The following is a 25,438-nucleotide window of genomic DNA, read 5'->3' on the forward strand; positions in this document are numbered from 1 at the left end:
GAGGCTACAGTGTATCACATCAGTTACTTTTAGAAGAAATTTAAGAAGGGAAGAAAGTGAGAAAGGAAAGTGGCTTGAGGAAGGAGAGGGGTACTTGAGACTCATCCTTGTTGCTATGAGCTACGGTCTTCCTAGCAAGCAGTTATCTTACACAGCTGTGCGGGATAGGAAAGAGGAATTTGACCCCCCACTTATTTCTAACTAGTTACAAAACTCCAGGCCTAAATTACCATCTGGGAAAGGAGAAGGGGGACGTAATCTCTATTAACATATCCAAATTTTGCTTCACCAATTTTGGCTAAGACTTCTACAGGTGTACAAACTCCAATCCTCCACCCCAAACAAAACAACAACAAAGCAACACCATCCCCTTTCTCTTCTTTGTAATCTGGAAAAACTGAGCAAGTGCACAGTGCCCGAGTCCTGTGCCAGGAGCCCCTCTCTGAGCCAGTCTGCTTTAACCCGAGGGAGCACGACTCTGAGGCCGCCGAGCCCGGTGCGCTGCTCTCGAAACAGCGGCGCGCTCGGCGCAAACCCGACAGAGCTGCTCCAGTTCAGCGCATCCGATTCTCCAACGGTGCTTAGGCTTTGCCGGTCGTCGCCTTCGGTGGTGACATCAAGTCCCACAACGCGGCGCGGGGAAGTGAGCACAGTCAGGAAAACCCTCCGCCCTGCCTGCGGCCTCTTCGTCCCGCTATAGTCTGCCTCCATTAGCCTTTTCCCATGCCGCACTTCCCTTGGTAAAATGAAACCTAGTGCCATCAGCTAAGGCAAAAGGATGGGCTCCACTACCTCTTTACTAGGCAAAGAGAAAAGGCAGAACCCACTCCAGGCAGCAAAGGGGTGTGTTGCACCGGCCGGGTCGCCTGGAGGTCCCGCCCAGGCCCGCCCTCCTGACACTGGAGACTACATTTCCCAGAGGCCTCCGCGGCCCCAAGGGGCAGGCCGGTCCGCTTTCCCGCTCATACTGAGTGGTTACTGGCTTCCCCAGAGGAGGGCGGGGCCTACCCCAGCCAATAGGTGAGAGGCTCGTTACGGCGGCGGAAGCAGCGGCGCTGGGCTGAGGGGTGGGGGACAGAGTGCTAGCGCCCCGGCGGCGGCGGCGGGTCCGGAGCCCGAGGGCGTCCGCACCACAGGCGGAGAGCGCACGGGAGCGAGCTCGAGGCGGCGCGGCGGCCCCTCGGCGCAGCACCCAGGTAATGGCGGGACGGGCGCCCGGGTGGGGAGGGGAGGAGAGGGGAGGAGACGAGGGGGCGGGGCGGCCGAGCCGGGCTGCAGCGTCCGTCCCGCTGTGCGTCCCTGGGGAAGGGCAGCGGTGCCTCCTCTCCTACGGCTCAGATCTAGGCTCTTTCACGAGCTGGGCACGGCGGTTGGGCCGGCGACAGGGACCTGGCGTCCTGCGGCAAGGAAGGGAGAGGCTCCAGGAGGGGTGGGCTGTTTCGGGCTTGGGGGCGTGGCGGGCGTGGGCCCCGGCGGGGAAGTGGAGCGGCCGGGGGAGCGCCGGCGGGCGGGCGGCCCAGGGAGTTTGGCTCCTGGAGCAGTTTAAAGTGACTCTCCACATCCGGGCCCTGCGCCCGCCGCTTTCAGACCCCGGCCGAGGCGGGGCCTCCTACCTCCCCGCCCCCCTCTCCGGGAGCGCTTGTCTTCCTCTACCATTGGCTCAGCCTCGAGAGGTTGGGCTGCCCCGGCGAGGCTCGCGCCTGATTGGCTGAGAGTCGGCGGGAGGGTGGGGCGGGATCAGAGCGCGCAGGCCTCCGCGGATTGGTGCGGGGACTCGAGTGACGCGCCCGGCGTGGGGCCAATAGGCGGGCGGGGGAGGTAGGGGCAGGTTCGGGGGAAGAAGGCTGGAGCGGAGCCGCGGCGGGGTGGCGGGGGTGAGCGGGGCCGGCTGGGCTGGGCAGCGGCGGGCCCGAGGCGCGCTCCGGCAGGAGTCCTCTCCAAGACCCAGGAGTCCAGCGCTGCCACCGAAATGGGCCCTCCGCGGCACCCCCAGCCCGGCGAGATGGAAGCGGGTGGTGCGGGCGGCGGGCGGCGGCTGCAGGTAAAGAGGCACACCGCTTGTCCTGGGGCTCCCCAGAACGCCGTCCTCCCTACCCCCCCAAGACAAAGTCTCAGACACCCGAAGTGTGTCTGGAAACCTGTGTTATGCGATCTCAGCCGTGGGCTTCGGGGTGGGGGTGGGGTTGCGTGCGAATTGGGAATATCGGTAGAGCTTGGCTCCTGAGGGAAAAGTGGGGGTCGATTTTAGAGAAAGTAGCGAAGGTCTCTGGTCCCTCTGGCTCAGTGGAGGGTCTGTGAGAGAAGGGGGAGGAAGTCGGTAAATGGAGGCCTGTGCAGAAAACCATTTGAGGGTTCCTTTTAGATTAGGTCTTGATACAAGCTTTCTGATTTCTTAGAACAGGGCATCTCCCCTCAGGTTCCTCCTATGACATACTGATGACAGTTGTGTTCACCTTGGTGTGAGCTTCAGTCTTTCAAAGGAACATGCCATTTTTCATAAAACTTTATACAGATACTTACGTATTGTGTTAATACCCATCATATGGCTGTTGTACAGAATTCAGTGTTGATTTTTTAGAGTGGTAATCTGTAAGTATTTACAGAGTGTCATAGTATACCCCAACACCACACAAACGATTTTACTTTTGCTTGAATCCATGTGCCTTAAAAACTTAGAGAATTTAGATCATTTCTGCACCGTATGTTGATCACAAGTAATTTTTCTAGGTGAATGAAGCTGCATTTGTTTTTCTAAGGGAAAGTATAGGTACTGGAGATGCTTTAATTTCTCATTGTTGATTCTAATGTGAGAATTTAGTAATAACCATATGACTGTATGCACTGCAGGTGGAAATGAGTTCTCAGCAGTTTCCTCGGTTAGGAACCCCTTCCACTGGGCTAAGCCAGGCTCCTTCACAGATTGCAAACAGTGGTTCTGCAGGATTGATAAACCCAGCTGCCACAGGTGAGATATGTGACATTCTTCTATATTGTTTCTTGCTTTAAGAATATTGCCAGTTTTTTCATTTAAAAATTAGCAAATTCCTTGTGGGATTTTAGTAAATAATAGCTTATTGAATTTGAAGAAGGATGTATTACAATTCTAATTTAAACAAGGTTTTTTGAGGGTGTCTGGGTGGCTCAGTTGGTTAACTGTCTGACTCTTGATTTCAGCTCAGGGTGGTGAGATTGAGCCCCACCTCAGGCTCTGCGCAGGGCATGAAGCCTGCTTAAGATTCTTTCTCTTCCTCTCCTTCTGCCCCTCCCACCCTTAATAAACAAACAAACAAGGTTTTTTAAAAATTCCTTTTTTAATCCTTTCTCATATACTAGCTTATACGTGAAACTTATAGCAAAAAAGGCTTACAAGAACTATATTTTAAATACATTAATGTGTTCTCCTTGTTCTCCTTTAAGGCCCAGAGGTATAATAGTGCCATGAGGGAGTCCAAAGGTGTGTAAGGCATTTTAGGAGCCTATGAGCTAGGAAAGAAGGTTTAAAAAGAAAAAAAAGTACAGTTGACCCTTGAAAAACACAGGTTTGAACTGTAGAAGTCCATTACATGTGGATTTTTTCCAATAAACGTAGTACAGTACTGTAAATGTATTTTGTCTTACTTATGATTTTCTTAATAACATTTTCTGTGTAGCTTACTTTATTGTAAGAATATAATACATATAACATACAAAATACATATTAATCGACTGTTACAGGCAAGGTTTCCAGTCAGCAGATTATTAGTTAAGCTTTTGGGGAGTCAAAAGTTATATGCGGTGTGGTCATCACCCCTAACCCCTGCATTGTTCAAGGGTCAACTGAATATATACACATATATGCACTTAGTTTTTAGTGGTATGCCCTTTGAGTTCTATTAGATCTCTGGTCCTCAGCAGGGGTGATTTTGCAGTCCCGGGAGTATTTGGCAATGTCTGGATACGTTTTTGGTTGTCACAACTAGGGGGTGCTGTTGGCATCTGATATTTAAAGGCCAGGGATGCAGCTAAACATCCAAAATGGGCAGGACAGCGCTCCACAACAAAGTATCCAGTCCAGTCATCAGTGCTAAAGTTGAGGTACTCTTTCAAGTAGTCTTTTTCTCTGTATATATATCAAGTAAAAAAATGACATTGCAAAGTAAAGTATTCCTTTTTCTATTCCCTTTTCTTCACCGCCTGCTTCCTAAGTTCCTTATCATGGTAAATGGTAAAACTATCTGCTCATTGCTCAAACCAGGAACACAGGCATCATCTTTAATTGCTGTGTCTCTCTGGCTTGTACATGTGAGCTATGGACCTTTGTCTGATGTTTCAGCCTCTGCTTCCCTCCTGCCAACTTAGTTTTTGTTACAAATTTATCTTAGTTCTCTTTAGACTTGAAGTAATTTTAAGCTGTTTCTTGTCTCCTGCTTAATAGTAACTACTCATTTTCTAAATGAAGGACAAAAAGTTCCCAATATTCTTGACCTTGAGTCTTTATACATTGTTCCTTTTGCCACAATCTTCCTTCTTCCTTTTCACACTCACTTATCTGATTAATTCCTGTCCTTCCTTGAGGTTTCATCTCAGGTGTCACTTTCTCTAGGAGGTCTTTGCTGCCTAGACCACAGGAGTCAGGGGTAGGACCTCCTAGAGTGAAGGCTGGAATCGTGTCCTGGAATCTGGAACCTTGTGTACCTTTGTATGTGCTATACTTGCTACATTGTAGGGCACAAAATAGTTGTCAACAAGTCCTTACAGAGCGACTTAAAGTTCTTTGTTCCTTAACAAATATTTTTGACAAATTGTCTTTGGTATAAATTCATGGAATGATTTAAAGGAGTATAGCTTAAAGAGAATATTTTTGAACGTCTATTTACAAAGAATTATACTGCTTATTAAAAATGGCATCGGGGGCACCTGGGTGGCTCAGTTGGCAAAGTGTCTGCCTTCAGCTCAGGTCTCGATCCCAGGGTCCTGGGATCGAGCCCTGAGTCGGGCTCCCTGCTCCATGGGGAGTCTGCTTCTCCCTATCCCTCTGCCTGCCACTCTCCCTCCTTGTGCTTGCTCTCTCGCTCTGTCTCTCTCTGTCAAATAAATAAATAAAATCCTTAAAAAAAACACACACACACAAAAACAAAAAAAGGTGTCAATTAGTAATAATTGCCCTCAGATTTTGTTGAGAAGGAAATTATTGACTTAACCAAAATTGTCTATAATTTTAACTTCGAATACTGTGTGTGTTTTTTCCTTCAGTGACTCTGAGAAAGAAAATAAACGTTTTTCCGTAAGGAGTTAAATATTTCTCTATATTTCCTATTACTTTTATTAGAAGAACTAATTTGGCATCCTAAGCATATCAGGATTTCAAATACATGTTCAAAGGTCAGAAGTATGAATTACAACAAGTTTTCTTAATTATTCTTCCAAGATTCTTTTGTTCTAAATGATTCTGAAAAGAGCTTAACAGAGAATTGTCAGTACATTATATCATAGTGAAATTGTCAAAAATCAATGTTTTTCGGGGATCCCTCCTACATTGTTGGTGGGAATGCAAGTTGGTACAGCCACTCTGGAAAACAGTGTGGAGGTCCCTTAAAAAGTTAAAAATTGAGCTACCCTATGACCCAGCCATTGCACTACTGGGTATTTACCCCAAAGATACAGACGTGAAGAGAAGGGCCATATGCACCCCAATGTTCATAGCAGCATTGTCCACAATAGCTAAATCGTGGAAGGAACCGAGATGCCCTTCAACAAATGACTGGATTAAGAAGTTGTGGTCCATATATACAATGGAATATTACTCAGCCATCAGAAAGAACGAGTTCTCAACATTTGCTGCAACATGGACGGCACTGGAGGAGATAATGCTAAGTGAAATAAGTCAAGCAGAGAAAGACAATTATCATATGATTTCTCTCATCTATGGAACATAAGAACTAGGAAGATCGGTAGGGGAAGAAAGGGATAAAGAAAGGGGGGTAATCAGAAGGGGGAATGAAGCATGAGAGACTATGGACTCTGAGAAACAAACTGAGGGCTTCAGAGGGGAGGGGGATGGGGGAATGGGATAGGCTGGTGATGGGTAGTAAGGAGGGCACGTATTGCATGGTGTACTGGGTGTTATACGCAACTAATGAATCATCAAACTTTATATCAGAAACCAGGGATGTACTGTATGGTGACTAACATAATATAAAAAAAAAACATTAAAAAATTTTTTATAATTATAATAAATATTATGTTATATATTATATATATAATAAATAAAAATTAAAAAAAATCAATGTTTTTCTGAACAAATAGGTTTGGGAGAGAGTTATGAAATTGTCTGTTTCCCTTAAAAATTTAAGGGGAAAATCTGTTTGGACAGGAGGGAAGGTTCACAATATGATTATATATAAAGATCATATATTTAAGAAGCCATTAGAGCTAATAAGTGAAATTAGTAAAGGTTGCAGAATAAAAGTTCAAGGTATAAAAACTGATTATATTTTTAGTACTAGCAATGAACAATGAAATTTTTTAAATGTCATTTGCAATAGCATCAAAAAAACCCCACAAAAAACAAACCCACAAATACTTAAGGATACATTAACAAAAATGTGTGTAAGACTTGGGGTTAGAAAACTATGAAAAATGTGACTAAGAACAATTAAAAACCTAGATAAATGAAATGATCAATCATTTTCATCTATTGAAACACTCAGCATTTTTAAGATAATAGTTCTACCCAAAGGGATCTGTAGATTAAAAAAAAATTCTAATCAAAATCCTATCATATCCTTTTGTAAAAATTGCCAGCCTGAATTTGTATTTATGTGGAAACCAAAGAACCTACAATAGCCAAAGCAATTTTGACCCCTTAAAAAAAAAAATGAAAAGGAAGTTGGAAGACTCTACTACATTACTTCAAGACTTGCTGTGAAGCTGCACTAATCAAGACAGTGTGATACTGGCATAAAGATAGAGATACAGATCACTGAAAGTGGAGGATCCAGAAATAGACACACACGTAATGGTCAATTGATTTTTGACAAATGTACATAGATAATTCAATAGAGAAATGATAGTCTTTTCAACAGAATAGTGCTTGAACACCAGAATATGCATATGGAAAAAATGAACCTTGACCTTTACTTTCGCCGTACAGAAAAATTAACTCACAAAGTATCATTATGGATCTAAATCTAAAACTTAAAATTTCTAAAAGAAAATACAGAAACTGCTTACGATCTTGGGGTGAACAAAAATTGTTTAGATTGCAAAAAAACACTAATTACAAAAGCAACTGGTATTTTGTACCTTATCAAAATTTAAAATGTCTACTCTTCAAAAGACACTATTAATAAAAAGGCAAGCCACAAATTGAGAAGACGGTTGCAATAAATATATCTGCAAAGAACTTACATCCTGAATATATAAAGAACCCTTGTAAGTCAATAGCTTGTGCTATATGAGACAGCCTGATTTTTTTTTTTAATGGGCAAAATATTTGAATAGACACATCACCAAAGATGCTATCTGAATGTCTAGTAAGCACATAAAAAATACCCAATAGTATTAATCCTCAGGGCAATGCAAATTAAAACCACAGAAAATAGTACACATCCAGTAGAATGACTAAAATTAAAAGACCAGCAATACCAAGTTTGATGTGTTTGTGGAGCAAGTAGAAGTCATACATTGTTGGTGGGAATGCAAAATAATCTAGCCACTTTGGAAAACAGTTTGGCAGTGTCTTATAAAGTTAAATATAAACTTAATCATACAACCTAGCAGTCCCATTCCTAGATATTTACCCAAGATAAATGAAAATGTATGTCCAAAGACCCATACTTCAATGTTCACAGAAGCAGTATTCATAATAGCCAAGAACTGGAAACAACCCAGAATTTATTAACTGGTGACTAAATATAGTTTGGTTTACATGTACAGTGGAATACTACTCAACATTAAAAAGGAACAAACATCTGGTATATAGAACAACATATGAACTTCAAAAGCATTATACACTTAGCCCTTGAACAACTTGGGGTTAGGGTCACTGACCCTCCGTGCAGTCAGGAATTTGAGTATAACTTAAACTCTGCAGAAACTTAACTAATAGCCTACTGTTGAACGGAAGCCTTACTGATAACATAAACAATACATATTTATATTTTATATGCATTATATACTGTATTTTTATAATAAAGTAAGCTTAGAGAAAAGAAAATTTATTAAAAATAGCATAAGAAAGAGAAAATCATTTACAGCACTGTACTGTATTTATCAGAAAAAAGAAAAATCCACATAGGGGCACCTGGATGGCTCAGTCATTTAAGTGTCTGCCTTCGGCTCAGGCCATGATCTCAGGGTCCTGAATGAAGCCCCACATCAGGCTCCCTGACCAGTGGGGAGTCTGCTTCTCCCTCTCCTTCTGTCCCGTGCCCCTGCTCATGCTCTCTCTCTCCTCCCAAATAAATAAATAAAATGTTTTTTTAAAAAAAAAATCAACATGTAAGTGGAGCCATGCAATCCAAACCCATGTTGTTCAAGGGTCAACTGTACTAAGAGAAGGAGGCTGACACAAAGGACCACGTTGTACTGGGGTGCCTGGGTGGCTCACTTGGTTGAGCTTCCAACAGTTGGTTTCAGATTAGGTCGTGGTCTCAGGGTCTTGGGATCACGCCCCTCCTTGGGCTTAGCGGGGAGTCTGCTTGGGATTCTCTCCCTCTGCCTTCTCTCCCTCCCCATCCCCCCCAACGCACCGACACACATGCTCTTTCTCTCAAATAAATAAATCTTAAAAAACAAAGAACCGCATAGCATATGTTCTATTTGCATGGAATTCCAGAAAACACAAAGCTATAGTATTAGCAGATTAGTGGTTTCTAAGGTACAGAAGGGTGGGAGGGAGGAAATTGCCTGCGAAGGGGCATGAATGAACCAGTGAAAATAATGGAAAATGTTTTGTATCGTGATTGTATTGTGGTTATAGTACTGTATACTTTTTTTTTTTTTTAGAGGGCGGGGCAGAGGGAGAGAATGTTAGGCAGGCTCCACACCCAGTGCGAAGCCTGACGCAGGGCTCGATCTCAAAACGCTTAGATCATGACCTGAGCCGAAATTAAGAGTCAGCTGCTTAACTGAGCCACCCAGGAGCCGTGTAGTACAGTCTTTTTTTGTAAAATCTTATCTGATTTTATATAAAGAATTAGTGGGGTTTTTTTTTATTGTACCTCAATAAAGCTGATTGACTAAAAAACAGACAAAAGATAGACACATATGCCTCACAAAGAAAGATATATATGAATAACCTGTGGTCACATAAAAGATTTTCAACATCCTTGTCATGGAAATTCTAATTAAAATCACAACGAGAGGGGTACCTGGGTGGCTCAGTCCTTAAGCGTCTGCCTTCGGCTCAGGGTGTGATCCCAGGGTCCTGGGATTGAGCCCCACATCCGGTTCCCTGCTCTGCTGGAAGCCTACTTCTCCCTTTCCCACCCCCCCTGCTTGTGTTTCCTCTCTTGCTGGCTGTCTTTCTCTCTGTCAAATGAATAAATAAAATCTTAAAAAAAAATCACAATGAGAGACCCGCTATACACCCACTAGAATGTCTGTGTATCAAGAATTGTGAGGATTAGGAGCTGCCAGAACTCTAATACACTGGCTGACGGGAACATAACATGGATACAACCACTTTGGAAGGTATTCCAGCAGTCTCATAAAGTCAAACACTTAACATTTGACCCAGCCATTCTGTGCCTAGGTTGTTGGTAAGAACGTAAAAAAACTCTTGTTGAACTCTCCACTCTTAGAATAGCCATTTTATTGTATGTAAATTATACATCAATAAAGTGGTTCTATTTATTTGTTTTGATTTCAAGTTTTTAAAAAAATTGTAGTTAACATATTGGGTAATATTTGTTTCAGGTGTACAATTTAGTGATTCATCACTTAAATATAACAGCTAGTGCTCATCACAAGTGCCCTCCTTAATACCTATCACCCATAAAGTGGTTTTAAAAATCAAAATTAAAAAAAATAATGACCAGGAAGAAAAATCAATATATAACAAAAAATAAAATATGCATCAGTCTTTTCACCCAGCACACGTATTTTCAAACATTTTTTTCCTGAGGAAATCGTTTAACGAGGCCTCAAAGTACATATGGATTTTTATCCAAGTTGTGGATAATAACAAAAAATTTGGAAATAACCTAAAAGTCCACCGGTGATACAATGGTTTAAAAAGTTATAGTTGGGATGCCTGGGTGGCTTAGTTGGTTAAGAGACAGATGTCTCTTGATCTCAGCTCAGGTCTTGATTTGTGAGTCCTGAGTTCAGTCCTTGTGCTGGGCTCCATGCTGGGCTTGGGGCCTACTTTAAGAAAAAAAAAAAAAGAAGCTATAGTATATTTATGCAATGGAATTTCATTTAACATTTTTTTAAATTATGTAGTATATATTCAATATTGCTCAGCAATTTCACTTCTAGGTATATATCCAATAAAAATGGTGAATAGTTCACCAAAAGGGATGTGTGGGAATATTACTAGCACTACTGAAAAGTGAAAACTATCTAAATGCCTATTAACAGTAAAATGGATAATTTGTAGTTGATTCCCACAGTGACCTACTATACTGACAATGAAAGATCTGCAGCTACATGCAGTGACATTCATGGACTTCATACCCGTAAGTGCAAGAAGAAAGATACAACAGAGTACATTTGCTATGAGTCTTATTTATATAAAGTTCAAAAATAGATAACAGTAATCTGTGGTGCTAGAGGTTAGGATAGTGCATATCCTTGGAAGGGATAGTGAGGAATCCAGCTGAGCAGAGGGCTTGTAGGGAATGTTTTGCATCTTGAGCTGGGTGCTGTGGTTACTCAGGTGTATTCAGTTTGTGCAAGTTCATTGAGCTGTAGAGTTAACATTTGTGCACTTTATGAAGATAATAGTTCATTGAAAAGTTAAATAACCCCCCCCCCCAAAATTAAAGAGGTGAGAAATGTCTCAAGGTTTTACCAACATATTAACTCTTGGTGCCTTTGGGAAATAGACTTTGGGAGCAGCTTTATTTTCTTGATAGTTTTACAGATTTAAAATTTTTTACATAAGTATAATCTCTATGTTCAAAAAAATGTTAATATCATTTTGGGAAAATGGTAGACAAGTATGAGATAATATTTTCATGAACTCTATTTTATTAGATTAAGTCCTTGATTTTTTTATTTTAAGATTTTATTTATTTATTTGACAGAAAGACAGCCAGCAAGAGAGGGAACACAAGCAGGGGGGAATGGGAGAGGAAGAAGCAGGCTCCCAGTGCAGGAGCCCGATGTGGGGCTCGCTCCCAGGACTCCGGGATCACTCCCTGAGCCGAAGGCAGACGCTTAATGACTGAGCCACCCAGGCGCCCCAAGTCCTTGATTTTTTAACTTAGTTTTTAAATAGGTTACATGTTTTCATGGTCCAAAATTCCCAAAGGAAGTATACAGTGAAAAGTGTTTCTCTTATCCCTGTTCTCCCAGAATCCACTTTCTTTGCCATGAAGAAATCAAGATGCTTTGGGAGTTATGTTTCTACATAAGAAAATAAACACAAATATATTTGTATAAATTTCATTACTTTTTCACTGTTCTGTACCTTGTTTTTTTCATCTGTATATTCTTAGTTATTTTTGCATGATGCTATCAGTTTTTTCATGAGAGTACCTAAAAAGCTTCCTTGTTTTATTCTTATAGTCACATGGTAGTCTGTTGTGGGAGTATACCATAATTTATATAGCGAGTCCCCTGTTGATAGACATGTAGGTTTTAAAACTTCCTTTATTGGAATAAAAATGGTAAAACAAATACTCTTATACACAAGTCATTTTACACATATGCCTTTGTATCTATAGGATACATTCCTATACATGGAATTGTTGAGTTTCAGAGACTGTGTGCATTGTAATGATGGAGATTTCCATGTTTGCTTTGTAGGAAATTTGTTTTGAAAACCCATATGTTCTTGAACTTAAGAATTGTACCTAGGTGACTCGGTTAACTGTCTGACTTTGGCTTGGAGTCCTGGGGTCAAGACCCCCACATCAGGCTCCGCACTCAGTGGGGAATCTGCATCTTTCTCTCCTTATGCCCCTCCCCCAGTCGTGCACATGTGTGCACTCTTTCTCACAAGTAAATAAATAAAATCTTTTAAAAATTGTATTTAAATTATCGTTTTAATGTTATGTTTTTATAACTTTGTAAATATCTTAAATGAAAACATATCTAGTTTTGCTCTTCTGAGTTCTTTTTTTTTTTTAAGATTATTTGAGAGAGAGTGCACGTGCATGAGCAGGGGGAGGGGCAGAGGGGGAGGGAGAAGCAAGCTTCCCAAGCAGGGACCACAGTGTGGGGCTCGATCCCGGGACCCCAAGATCATGACCTGAGCTGAAGGCAGACCCTTAACCGACTGAGCCACCCAGGTACCCCTTGAGTTAATTTTAGATAGTTATCAGGCCCTTTGTTCATAGGAGTGGAAAAGTCACAATATCCAAAGTAAGTCCTGTGTTCCATAGGTGTGGCTCTTGGGTTTGATATCTGTTAGGGGAACCTAATGCCCAAATTCTCCTTAAAATCTCACAAAGAAATGGTCACTTTGTCAACCCTGAAACTTAGTTGCAAGTGCCACTCTTGTATGTGTTGTGCAATTCATTAATATTAATATTGGAAGCATATGACATGCTATTTCTCCCTTAATGTCCTTACTAGTCAACGATGAATCTAGTCGAGAGGCTGAAGTCACTGCCAGGGAGCACATGGGTTCCAGCAGCTCCCTACAGTCCCGCGAAGAGAAGCAAGAGCCTGTTGTGGTAAGGCCCTATCCACAGGTGCAGATGTTGTCTACACACCATGCTGTTGCATCGGGCACACCCGTCACAGTGACAGCCCCACCAGCACATCTGACGCCAGCAGTGCCACTCTCCTTTTCGGAGGGACTTATGAAGGTAATGGAGAGGTTTAAAATTTCACATTAAACCACAGCTAAAGACTGGCTAATCTTCTTGACGATTTTCACAAAGTCTTAGGCTATATCCAGGATCGTAGTGTTTTCTTTTTGACCCGTCAGTTCAGCTCTTCTCTGTCACTTAGAGCCCTGCTGTTCTGCAGTGCCTAGTCTTGTGCCGCTGGGCAGTTGGCATCACAGGATCTTTTCTAGTATCCGTTTTGACATTGATTTTATTCAAGTTATGGGCATGCTAACTCAGATTTTATCTTGGAGTGGCACTCTTCTCCAAGGTTTTGTTTTAAAGCTGCTAATTCGGGGGTATCTGAGAATATCGCCTTGTATATTACCTCATGACTGTGTTTCAGTTACTGGGAGTTTTGTTTACTTCTGCCCAAACGTGGGATGCAGCATTGTATAGAAGAAAAAATGTGGGCTGTGAGCCACGTAGATCTGGGCCTCGGTCCCAGTTCTAGTTTTTACTGTCTGCGTGGCTTTGAGCAGGTGACATAGCCTTGCTTTGTATGTTTCCTCATCTGTAAAATGGAAATGCTGGTACTTCAGTGGAAAAGCTGTGATGCTAAGAGATAAAATATATAAGGCTTCTGGATCTTTCCTGGCACTCTCCAGGTTTGATTTGTGTACTTTTAACTATAGAATGAAATGCATCACTCGTAAAAAGCTATTGATATGTTTCGTGTGGTTTTCTGTTTGCAGCCGCCCCCGAAGCCCACCATGCCTAGCCGTCCCATTGCTCCTGCTCCACCTTCTACCTTGTCACTTCCCCCCAAGGTTCCAGGGCAGGTTACCGTTACCATGGAGAGTAGCATCCCTCAAGCTTCAGCCATTCCTGTGGCAACAATCAGTGGACAACAGGTTTTTTTCCTCTTAATTTGCTGATTTTCAAACTGAGATGCCAAACTGTTGATCATTATTTATTGAATGCCAGCAGTACATTAGGCACTGTACTAAATAAAAAATTAAATGGTCACTGATATCTGCAAGGGGAAGATAGTAGGTTTGAGAGAGAAGGATATCTACAGGAAATAAAACCAACATGCACAGTGGTGTTTGTCATTTGGCCAGTATGTATCGAGCATCTGCTGTGTGTGAGGCAGCACCCTCAGTGTGAGATACAAATCTAGTTAAGACAGTCTGTATCCTTGAGGTGCTCAGAGTCCAGTTGTGTGGGATTGAGAATAGCCTCATGGCAGTGGTGCATTTCTAGGATTTTCTTTGAGGAGAATGAATGTGTATCTCTTGGGCACCTAGCTGGTTCCCTCAAGCAGCTCACCAGGCGTAAACACTTACTTCGTAGTCTCATGTTTTAACTTAAATTTTTTCCTGAGATTCTACTCCTACTCCATAAACATGTACATGATTTACTTAAATATTTTGAATTACTGAGAGTGAAAAAACCTGAATCTAAAAACCTTTCCCTTCAAGTTTTCAAGAAAAAATTGGTATACAAGAAGACACACTATATTTTCTTCCTCTGTCGTACTGCTGAGTACTCCCGGAAGTACTGGAACCCCCGCCTGGGAAACACTGGCATCAGGGCTGGGAGCATGTGAGGAAGGGACATCTAAGGGGGGAGCTAAAGAACTCGGAGGGGAGTACCTGCTGCGTGCTAATTGACGTCTACTTAGAAGTCCTGAGTAGCATAAAGGATGGATGAATGCAGTGGCACGTAAAGAAAATATAATAGGAAAAAATAAGCTTTTGGCCAAAGTAGAGAAAACAAGTGTGAAAAACTAATATTGAAGATGAGAATGTCCCAAAGTGGACAGTCAAATGTGTCCATCTATTAGAGGTCTAGCACCTAGCTAGGCTTGAAGCATTGAAGGGTCCTTATAGTCACCACATGCCTGCTGGCACAGGTCATCATGCAGTATGTTATGTGTAAAAAAAAAAAAAGCTAAAGTCCTTTCCCTTGGGATACTCACTGTCTAAAGGAACACCCTGACCCACATTTGGAGGCATCTGACCTCCTAGAAGCAATGGCTAAGCATCAATGGCTAAAACCAAGCACATGAAAATAACATTACATCCTGTTTCTTGCAGGGACATCCCAGTAACCTACATCACATCATGACCACAAATGTACAGATGTCTATTATCCGCAGCAATGCTCCTGGGCCCCCTCTTCACATTGGAGCTTCTCATTTACCTCGAGGTAAAAACTGCACGTTTTGTTCAAATTCTCAAATGCAGTGGCAGATAGATATTTGGTAAGAGATTTCTGTTACCGTTAGCAAAAAATATATCTAGAATCATCTTATTAAAAGTTATAGGACAACAGAAATAACTTAGAGCAATACACATTTTGAGCATGATCTAGTATATGTGAATTATAGTTGCATTTCAGCAAGTGTGTGTATGCTTGTGTGTGTAAACTTGAAGCAGTTCACATTTTTTAGTACGGTCTAAAGATTGTCCTTTGTAATAAGGAACTCCTCAAAGCTATGATGTCCAAACGGTGTTTGTTGTTAATAAGAAAGTCAGAAATGCAAATACTGACTATTCTTAAAGTTTAGTGATAATGGTTACTCAAGTAACATAGCCATAAGATGAATTTATTCTTACAACTAAGTTCTAATAGGTTCTCAAGTATTAAATTTAATGATTTTTCTCAACTACTTGATCAGAAATTGTAACCTTCTTTTGGCGAGTGTAAAATCATTGTTGGCGAAATCAGGCTCACAAGTACAAAACCAGGTTTACTTGGTCGTAACATAATTCAGTGGTTCTCAGAGTGAAGTTCATAGACTGCAAGGGGGTCTCTGTTAGGTCAAAACTACTTTCATTAAAATACTAAGATTTCATTTGCCTGTAGTACCGGGTTGATGTTCGCACTGATGATACAAAGGCACTGGTGGTTCAAGTGAACCGTCGCTGGTGGTTACGCTGCTGGAGCCTTGGCCTAAATGAAGCTGGTGGCACCACACTGTGCTATTCAGTACGTGCTTCTTTTCTACGTACTTGGAGTTAAAAAAAACAACAGTCAGTTTCGTTCAAGAATGTGCTTGAAAAAGCAATACAGGTTATTAATCTTATCAAATCACAACCCTTGAGTGCACATTCTGCTAATTTTCTGTGTGAGGAAAGGGAAATAATACATATAGCACCTCTGCTAAATTACTGACATACTGAGGTTTAGAAACTATTCACACTATTTTCCTAGGACATATAATTGGAATTATGTAAATTGTGAGCCCATAAGCCATACTAGTGAAAAAAATTTTTTTCCAGGTGCAGCCGCTGCTGCTGTGATGTCTAGTTCTAAAGTAACCACGGTCCTGAGGCCGACTTCCCAGTTGCCAAATGCTGCTACAGCTCAACCAGCAGTCCAGCACATCATTCATCAACCAATCCAGGCATGTCCGGTTGTGGATGGTCAGCAAGTATTAAGTGCCTACTCTGAGTTCTTTACTCTGCTAGAGCCTGGGAGAGTCCTTTGACCTCAAGTGACCTTTGATCTAGTTGCCAAGAGGTCGGGAAGGTTGGGTTATATACATTGTGATGTGATCGGCTGTCGGGATTTAGAGGAGCCATGGTAAAGGAAGCTTTCACTGGGATGGGTGTGGTAACAGGGATTCAGAGAAGTGGAGAGGCAGTGAAAGGGAACAATACTGTGAATGGTGGTGAGGAAGATGGTGGTGGTTACATTCAGTGTTTAGTAGAGGCAGACCCAGAGGTTTTCATTCATTCAGATCGCAATTTATGAGCCCCTACGTATTTTGTGCACGTTATTATGCACGTGTGTATGCTTTTCAAAGAAGACATCATTGAAAGCCTTTCAACATTTTTTAAAGGAAATCTATGGGCTCAGTACTGCTGAGGTACAGTGTGTTATGAGGTGACATTGTGATGTCTCTAAATTCAGAGCTCTAAGATACAGAGTATAAATTTGATTTTGTACACAACAGAGAGCCACGAAGGTTTTTGAACACAGTAACATACAATCAAAGAAATATCCTTGAAAGACTAATGGAGCTGAATCACAGACAGGAGATGAAAATGCAGATACTTTGGGGGCCAGACTGGTAATGTATGTGAAACAGTAGGATTTAAGACAGAAAGGGTGCTGAGTAGGACATGGGGTAGTACATGTCCAGCCTAGAGTTTTCAATTTAAAACAAAATAACAGACTTTGCTGGCTTATAAAACACATTTGGAGACTCATTAGGCCCCTGGAGTGTAAATGGTGCACAGAAAGGATTGGAGAAAGAACCAAGACAAGGAGTTCAATAAAGATAGTGTGACAGTTCTGTGAGACAACAAGCTGTAACAGCAGGCACAATAGGTAAAAGGTCTGGAAGTGAGAGGCAGATCCAGGATGGGCAGCGTTTGCCAATTTAACTGTGTGTATCAAGGTCAAGAAAGGGACTGCTCTGGAGAGCTCATATGATCAAAAGAATCAATGGTGGACAAGCAGGTGAAGTCCAGCATGGAACTCATTTATCTTGTGAAGATTTTACACACAGATGTAGTCTAGGGCAAGGTAGGGAAAGTACATCCATGTGAAAACAGCCAGAGAGCATCTGGGCACCCTGACTCTTCCACAGTCAAGTGCTGTTTTCATGTGTTTGCTAGCTTAGAGGGTCTGAGAGCCAGCAGTTCCATCCAACAGCTGAGATCCCCCTGTAGAAAGCACTTGGTTGTGTGGTAGTGTAAAATGTTTACACCAGAACCAGCAATGAATCCGTGGGCACTCTAGATCTGAAGGGTTGGATCCCAACTCATACTAATAGGACAAAGTGTTGCATCCAGTCCTGCTTGGAAAGGAGGAATTTATATAGTCCATCCAGCCAAAATAGGATCTTTTTTGGTAATTCCATCTCTTGGGTGTTAAAATTACCTGTCTGAAAAGAGAATTCCTTATTGAGAATGGTGAGAATTTGCTTTCATTTGGACACAAACATGCTTGTTTGAAGACCCAAGTTTCAAATTATACTTTCAGTGTTTGGCTTATTGTTGTTTTGCCTCTTGTTTTAAATGAAATATTTTTTCTCTTCTCTTGGTAGTCTCGTCCACCTGTGACCACCTCTAATACCATCCCTCCTGCTGTGGTAGCAACTGTCTCGGCCACCAGAGCTCAGTCTCCAGTCATTACTACAACTGCAGCACATGCTACTGATTCAGCACTTAGGTATATTTGGGGGTTTGGAGATCAGGCCCTCCTCCTTTCCATTCTGTCCTTTCACTTAACTCAATAAACACTTACTGAGTGCTTTTTATGAGCTGTGTAGTGTTCTAGATGCTGGAGATAAAGCAGTGAACAACCAGAAATTCCTGTCCTCATAGAGTTTCTATTTTTTAGGGGCTGGAGACATACAAATAAAAGACAACGTTTTTTAGATGGTGAAAAGAGCTTTGGGGAAAAATTAGGGTGGGATCTGGAGTGACAGGGTAGGCTGTACAGGCTTACTATTTCCTGTAAGGTGATCTGGGAGGACCGTTATTAAGAACAGATTGGAGCAGAAAATTGAAAGGCATAATGAAGTGAGCCCTGTGACTGTGTGGGATAAGAGCATTCTAAGCAGTGGGAACAACAAGTGTAGAGGCCCTGAGACAGTAGTGTGTTTGCCATAGATAAGGAGAAGCAAGAGGCTAATGGTAGGAGAGTGGCAAGAGATTATTTTAGGAGGTAACAGGGTCTCCAGATTAGGGCCTTAGGAAGCCCTATACAGGTTTAGACTTTGCTTGGGTGCTGGGGGAAGCCTTAGCAGAGTTTTGAGCAGAGCAGTGTCATGATCTGAAGCCTGGCTGCTGTGGAGAGGCAAAGTTAGAAATGGAGAGATGGTTTAGAAAGGTATGCAGGAATCCAGAAGAGATCATTGCTGGAGGTGGAAAGACATGATTAGATTCAGAATAGAGTTTTGTAGTTGGTTGAGGATTTCAGAGGAATTACATAGGGGCAATAAGAGAACAAGAAGAGTCAGGATTCTGGCCCTGCTAGTTGGCCTCTGTAGAGTTGCAGTAACTTGAGATGAGGAACAATGGGAGGAGTAGGTTTCCGGGAGGAATTGCAGACTAGTTTTGGGCCTTGGAAGGATGTGCTGACTTCTGAGCACCCAAGTGGAGATGTTGAGATTGATTAATAGATGAGTTTGGAGTCCAGGGAAGAGTTGTGAAGATTATTTAGGAAGACGGTATATGTAGGGAAGAGGTTTATGAGAGAAAAAAATGTCTCCCAGATGAGAGGGCTGGAGGGGGAAGCAGTGTTCTCAGGGGAGAACCCAGATTCATTAGGGCAGAGAGGTAAAGGATATATTCAGAGAAGAGATTGAGGATGTAGGGTATTTGGCTAAATGGACTATAAGTCTAGAGGCTGCACTGGAAGGGTTGGATATCTGAAAAGGGAGAGCTCTATAGAGCCAATACAGGGATAAAGTCTGGTTGATGAGGGAATGATCTGTGATGCTTCCTAGAAATGACACAATTGGGTGAAGACACGATGATGTTTGTCCTTCTGATCCCAAGCCATATTGTGGTAAGGCTGTGAAAGTTGGGGGGAGGCAGTGGGATGTGAGTCTCACCAGGAGGTCTTTCTTGATTCACGTGTTTAGTTATGTGATGCCTTTGGCAATATAAACAAGAAGTGATTCACTGAACAGAAGAACAGAAGAAGGGGTAGTAGGCATGTAGCTGTCAGACTAGAGACTATCCATAATTCTCAAATGCCAGCTCGAGACAAGGCAGAGTGGTGAGGAAGAGAGAGTCTAGATGCCTCTCTGGTCTCTTCTTTGTTTGACCAAGTAAATAAAAAGGAAACAAGGGAAAGAAAGTTAGTTTTAGAAAGAATGTTGACTTTTGGGATACTGAGTTTATCCATGGAACAATAAAATGGCAGTTGTCAGCAGGTGATTGAAGAGATGTCCGTGCCAGAGATAATGGGTTTGGAAGTCATCAACTTGTGGGCTACAGTTAAAGCTTTGAGGTATCTAAGTCTCTCCAGAGGGAATCAGTAGAGTTAAGAAGAGGGTCTGGAACAGAACTCTGAAGAAAGTAACTTTTAAATGCAGAAGTGTACCTAGGACTTTTTTTTAACCATTAGCTCTATCATTCACTAGCTGTGTGACATTAGGCAAGTTTCTCAACTTTCCTGATCCGTAGTCTCCTCTTCAGTAAAATGCGGACACTTCCTGGTAATTGAAAATATTGCCTGAGGTATAAAGAGACACAGCTGCCCAACATAAAACAGACTGTGTTGTTCATTTTAATTTTATGTTACCTGTATATATTCAGATGGTATGAAAGAATTCAAAAGTTGTGAACGTTTATATAGTGAAAATGAGTTAGTTTTTTTTTTTTTAAGATTTTATTTATTTATTGGACAGAGATAGAGACAGCCAGCGAGAGAGGGAACACAAGCAGGGGGAGTGGGAGAGGAAGAAGCAGGCTCATAGCGGAGGAGCCTGATGTGGGGCTCGATCCCAGAAGGCCGGGATCACGCCCTGAGCCGAAGGCAGACGCTTAACCGCTGTGCCACCCAAGCGCCCCCCCAGTTTTTTTTTCTTCAAACTGGATCCCACTAAACAGAGTGGAAATGTATTCAGAGGTCACTTGAAGTGATTGTTTTTTCTGTGGGATATGTAGTAACATTTTCTGTTATTTAATTTATATTCACATATTTCCAAAATACAAATATACAAAAAGGTATACAGTGAGGAGTATCACTCTCCTGTCTGTCCCTCAGATACGGCATGTTGGGACGCGCCTGGGTGGCTCAGTCAGTTAAGTGTCTGCCTTTGGCTCAGGTCATGATCCCAGGGTCCTGAGATCGAGCCCCATGGCAGGCCCTGCTCAGCAGGGAGCCAGTTTCTCCCTCACCCTCTGCTTCTCCTCCTGCTTGTGTTCTCCCTCTCTGGCTCTCTCTCTCAAATAAATAAATAAAAACATTTTTAAAAAAAAAGATAAACTTTAAAGAAAAAAAAAATAACAGCATATTGTATTTATATATACTGTTCTGTATTTTGCATTTTTCTCTTAATATATTCTGTATATGATTCCAAATCAGTACGCAGAGATATCTTATTTATTGTTTACTTTTGACTGCATTGTACCCCAGCTTATGGATGTACTGATGGACATTTCAGCATGTGCTCTTGCATGTTGGTAGTGGTATACTTTCAAGATCTGTGGAAATAGGAGTGCTAGGCCAAAGAGTAAATGCCTCAGTTTCCTCACCTAGACAATGGCAATAATAGGGGCGCCTGGGTGGCTCAGTCAGTTGAGTGTCCAACTCTTGATTTTGGCTCAGGTCATGATCTCAGGGGCCTGGGATCCACCCCTACATCAGACTCCGCACTCAACGGGGAGTCTGCTTGAGGATCCTCCCTCTCCCTCTGCTCCTCCCCCGCTCATACTCGTGTTTTCTCTCTCTCTCTCAAGTAAATAAATCTATGGGGAAAAAAGAAAATAGCAATAATATTGCCTACTTCACAGGTCATTAAAAGGAGTACTTAACATTAATATGTGTAAAGGAATTAAAATATGCCTAACATGTAACGTACCTTATAGAAATGTTCGTGCGTTTTTTTCCCATTAAGAGTAAATGAAAGTCAAAGACTACCATGTACTATAGTTTGTTCTTTCAAAAACACTTAAAAATGTATTTAAATACTTCATATAAATATTCTTTTCTGGCTATTTTTTTATGAGCCAGACCTTTTAAATATGAGTATATTGAAGGTGAATTGAGACCCTTTTCTGGTGATTCAAATGTTGACCTTATTCTTTGTTATGAGGCCCTTCAAAATTATTTTTATAATGAAGTTCATCTGTCCTAAATTTTGTCATTACTTTAATTATATACACATGTATCTCTCTGAATGGTTTTCATCGTAAATGCTGGGAGCAGGTGTAATTAGCATAGTATGTTGTCAACTATTAAAATTCCAGTCTCCAAAATGGATTTTTATCTGGTAAAGCTGCCGAAACATCCTGACAGTTGCAGTGACAAGTTTATGCAGGTGATCTGTGTCAGCAAATATCATTCTTCTCATGTTATTCTAAAGTCACCTTTCAGGAAGGTGTGAAAGCCATACAGGGAAGAAGCCAGGCTGCAAAACAAAGTCCTAATTATTGTTCATTGACTGGACTAGTGGTGTTCAGAATCCTGTTACTTTGAGCAAGGTCTGAGTCTCCACTTGCTGCATCAAGAATAATATCCTCAGGCTCATTCCGCAGGGATTGTACTGAACACCTGACCCTGCAGCATGCATTTGAACTCCACGACAACTGCTGTAATGGTCATCTTCAGTAATTTTAGGAGCCACAGAAGTACTTGAACTCTCAGTGTAATAGTGGGGATCATGGTCAGAATTGGCCTGACGTGTACCAGCTAATCTAGTCCAATAGTGTTACCAGAGTGCTGCTGCTCCAGCGGTGACTCCTAGCCACAGAGCTTGTATTTTTCTTCTTTGTGTTTCTGGATATAACTTTTGGGCTGTGTTATTCATAATAAAAATTGGATTCTATCACATGGAGAGAGAAAATGAAACCTAAACAAAATCTCAAAGTGGACATTTAAATTATCAGAAAACATCCATTCCTCATTCCCAGCCTTTTAAAAATGACTAGTGGAATGGGGTGCCTGGGTGGCGCAGTCGTTAAGCGTCTGCCTTCGGCTCAGGGCGTGATCCCGGCGTTCTGGGATCGAGCCCCACATCAGGCTCCTCCGCTAGGAGCCTGCTTCTTCCTCTCCCACTCCCCCTGCTTCTGTTCCCTCTCTTGCTGGCTGTCTCTATCTCTTCAAATAAATAAAAAATGAAAAATAAATCTTTAAAAATGACTAGTGGAAGAGGCGTAATAAAAAGGCTTAAAATGAATGACCCTAGGACTTTTTAGGATTATTCAGGTTTTTATGTTTCTAGGGTTTTTCTGGCTTGAGAACATGAGAGTCACTTAAGGGAAATCTTTCAGGGTCCTTTACATTTTGGGTGAACATAGGGAATGGGCCTGGGGAAATGGCTCATCCTGGAAAGCATAAAGATGCAGTCTCCAGTAGTAGGCTTTCTCAGTGAGTTCCACCAAGTTCTGTAGTTTTATCTATGGCCAGTATTTCAGCTTTCCTTTGAACTGCAATGATAAGGCATCTGGCTGTCTTTCTTCAGAGAAAAGACCATCCTTCATTCAGTTTGAACACTTCATTCACTGATACCCGGTCATGTCTGTTTTTAAAGCATTTTGAGAGTGGATGCTTTTTTGATGAAACCATTGCTTAGTTGGGACACATGCAGTCTCAATCAAGTTTTTACCCTTACAGCCCAGTTTATTCACTTCTTTTTAATTTGTATTCGCGTGGTTTCAAAATATGAAAGCATAAAAAGATGTGTAGGAAGGAGGGTCACTCTCTCCTCTGTCCCCCATCCACCAGGATCCTGTGTTCCTTCCCTTTTACCTTTTCTAAGTTACTTGATAATAACTAACTGGATGTCCGTCCAGTGTTAATTATAGTCAGATTCAAATGCAGTTCTTACTTTTGTCCTTTTTACCCAAAATTAACTCATATATTCTCCTTTCTTTAAATATAACAACATGTGTTAAAAGTTTCCCATTTCCTTACTTATACAGCCTCATTGTTCTCTTAGTACCAGCACAGTGATCCATTGTACGTGTGAATGGGTCTGAGGTTGTTTCTAGTACTTGACTATCATAAGTAATATTGCAGAGAATAACCTTATACTTCAGTCATTATCCATGTATGCAAGAATACCTGTGGGATAAATTCCCAAAAGTAATCAGAAGGTATATGCAGTTACAATTTCGATACCTACTAATTGCCTTCCTTAGCGTTTGTACCAGTTCACACTCCCTCTAGAGTATTTAGGAGTGCCTATTTCCTTGCAGCTTGAACAACGTTATGCTGTCCATTTTGGGGGGTTTTGCCAATCTGATAGGTAAACAGTGATATCTCTGTATTTTAAATTGTATTTCTCTTCCTGTGAGTGGGAGTGAGCATCTTTTCTTTGTTAAAGAGCCACTTGCATTCTCCTTTTAGTGAACTGGATATGCATATCCTTTGCTTGTTTTCTATTGGGCTGTTATTTTTCTCATTGACTACAAGGAGTCCCTAGTATACTAAGAAGATTACACTTTCATTTAGGAGTCTTTTGACAATGCTTATAGTGCATTTGTGTGTTTTGCTGTGTAGGTTTGCTTATTTGTTCACAGAGTCAAATTTTTTAATCTTTTATAGCTTTTGGATTTTGAAAGCTTTTAGTAGTTAAAAAGTTCTCTTCCACTCTGAGGTCATAAAAGAATTTTTCTGTCTTCGTGTACTTCTTATTTGCTGTAAAATCTTTGATCCTCTTCTTATTTATCCTGGTGTAGTAATGCATGAAGCATGGATCCAGTTTTATTTTTTTCAGAGGGCTACATGGTCTTCCCAGCATCATTTATTAAATAGTCCATTCTTCCCCTCTGACTTGAGATGCCAACTTCGTTATAATGTCAAGTTTTCTTGCCACTGTTGCAGTTTTTGTAGCTTGCTGCTAGTTAATTTGACATGGTTTCTGTGTTGCTATCCCTTCCAATCATTAGACAATCATAACTAATTTTTGAAGGAATGATACGGTAAGGAATGATAGGAAATTGAGAGCAGGTTAGTGCTTTGGGGGCAATGGGGTGGGCTACTGTTAATCAGGGTTGTCTGTAATCCTCCCTCATAATGTGAAAACCTTAGTGTGTATCTCCAGCTTTGTCTACAGAGTGAAAGGTATTGATTATAATAATGCTTACTCAAGATTGTCCAAGAGTATTGGTTAACTGCACTGAGAGTGCTGAAAATGACTAAGGATTAATTGATTCGGTTCATGGTGCATATTGATACCTTTGGCAGTGAGGTTTATGGGACTTATAGGAGAGAAACTCGACAGGCCATTTACTTCATTGGTTCACCTGTGGATGTCACAGACCTAAAAAATAAAACTGTATGATGGTGGTCTAGTGTAAGATAGTAAATGGCCTTGACCGCCTGCATCATGTCTGGAGACAAGTGAGAAATAATGTCTTTTCTATGTTTTTCAGTCGGCCAACTTTGTCTATCCAGCATCCACCATCTGCAGCAATTAGTATTCAGCGTCCTGCCCAGTCACGGGATGTAACAACAAGAATCACACTGCCATCTCATCCTGCGTTAGGGACGCCAAAACAACAGCTTCATACCATGGCGCAGGTAAAACCAGAGGTGAAACCGTCTGTGGAGGCTGTGGGTTAAAACCAGACTTGTGCAAAACTTGCTGAGAACTAGCAATATTGAAGGCAGTGATTGCTTTTAAACTAGATTGAGGGGGAAATGTTCTTGCTTATAACTGTGTTGTGGGATATCCCACCCCCACAGAAAACTATCTTCAGTACTGGCACACCAGTGGCTGCGGCAACAGTAGCACCTATTTTGGCAACCAACACCATTCCTTCAGCAACCACGGCTGGTAAGTTGGCAACCCTGCCCTTCCTCCTAAGGTA

General features: G+C 41.7%; 1 protein-coding gene across 12 annotated transcripts in view; it reads left to right on the forward strand.

The window, feature by feature from the left end:
• The first annotated feature begins 1,065 nt into the window (after positions 1 to 1,065).
• Positions 1,066 to 25,438, forward strand: part of SAP130 (Sin3A associated protein 130) — a 79,267-nt gene continuing 54,894 nt past the window's right edge. For 8 of the 12 annotated variants that reach the window (XM_026510227.4, XM_026510231.4, XM_026510233.4 and 5 more), the window contains exons 1-9: positions 1,066 to 1,196; positions 2,848 to 2,965; positions 12,730 to 12,965; positions 13,682 to 13,840; positions 15,029 to 15,140; positions 16,217 to 16,341; positions 17,992 to 18,116; positions 25,001 to 25,148; positions 25,314 to 25,404. In XM_026510227.4, the coding sequence (XP_026366012.1) occupies positions 2,854 to 2,965; positions 12,730 to 12,965; positions 13,682 to 13,840; positions 15,029 to 15,140; positions 16,217 to 16,341; positions 17,992 to 18,116; positions 25,001 to 25,148; positions 25,314 to 25,404 (1,108 nt within the window). In that variant the 5' untranslated portion in view covers positions 1,066 to 1,196; positions 2,848 to 2,853. Of the gene's footprint in view, positions 1,197 to 2,847; positions 2,966 to 6,281; positions 10,665 to 12,729; positions 12,966 to 13,681; positions 13,841 to 15,028; positions 15,141 to 16,216; positions 16,342 to 17,991; positions 18,117 to 25,000; positions 25,149 to 25,313; positions 25,405 to 25,438 lie in introns of those variants that run through there. The other 4 variants (XM_057316907.1, XM_048214147.2, XM_026510235.4 and 1 more) reach the window with 3 other exon arrangements.

The sequence above is a fragment of the Ursus arctos genome, unplaced genomic scaffold (assembly GCF_023065955.2).
Source record: "Ursus arctos isolate Adak ecotype North America unplaced genomic scaffold, UrsArc2.0 scaffold_1, whole genome shotgun sequence".
Classification (NCBI taxonomy): domain Eukaryota; kingdom Metazoa; phylum Chordata; class Mammalia; order Carnivora; family Ursidae; genus Ursus; species Ursus arctos.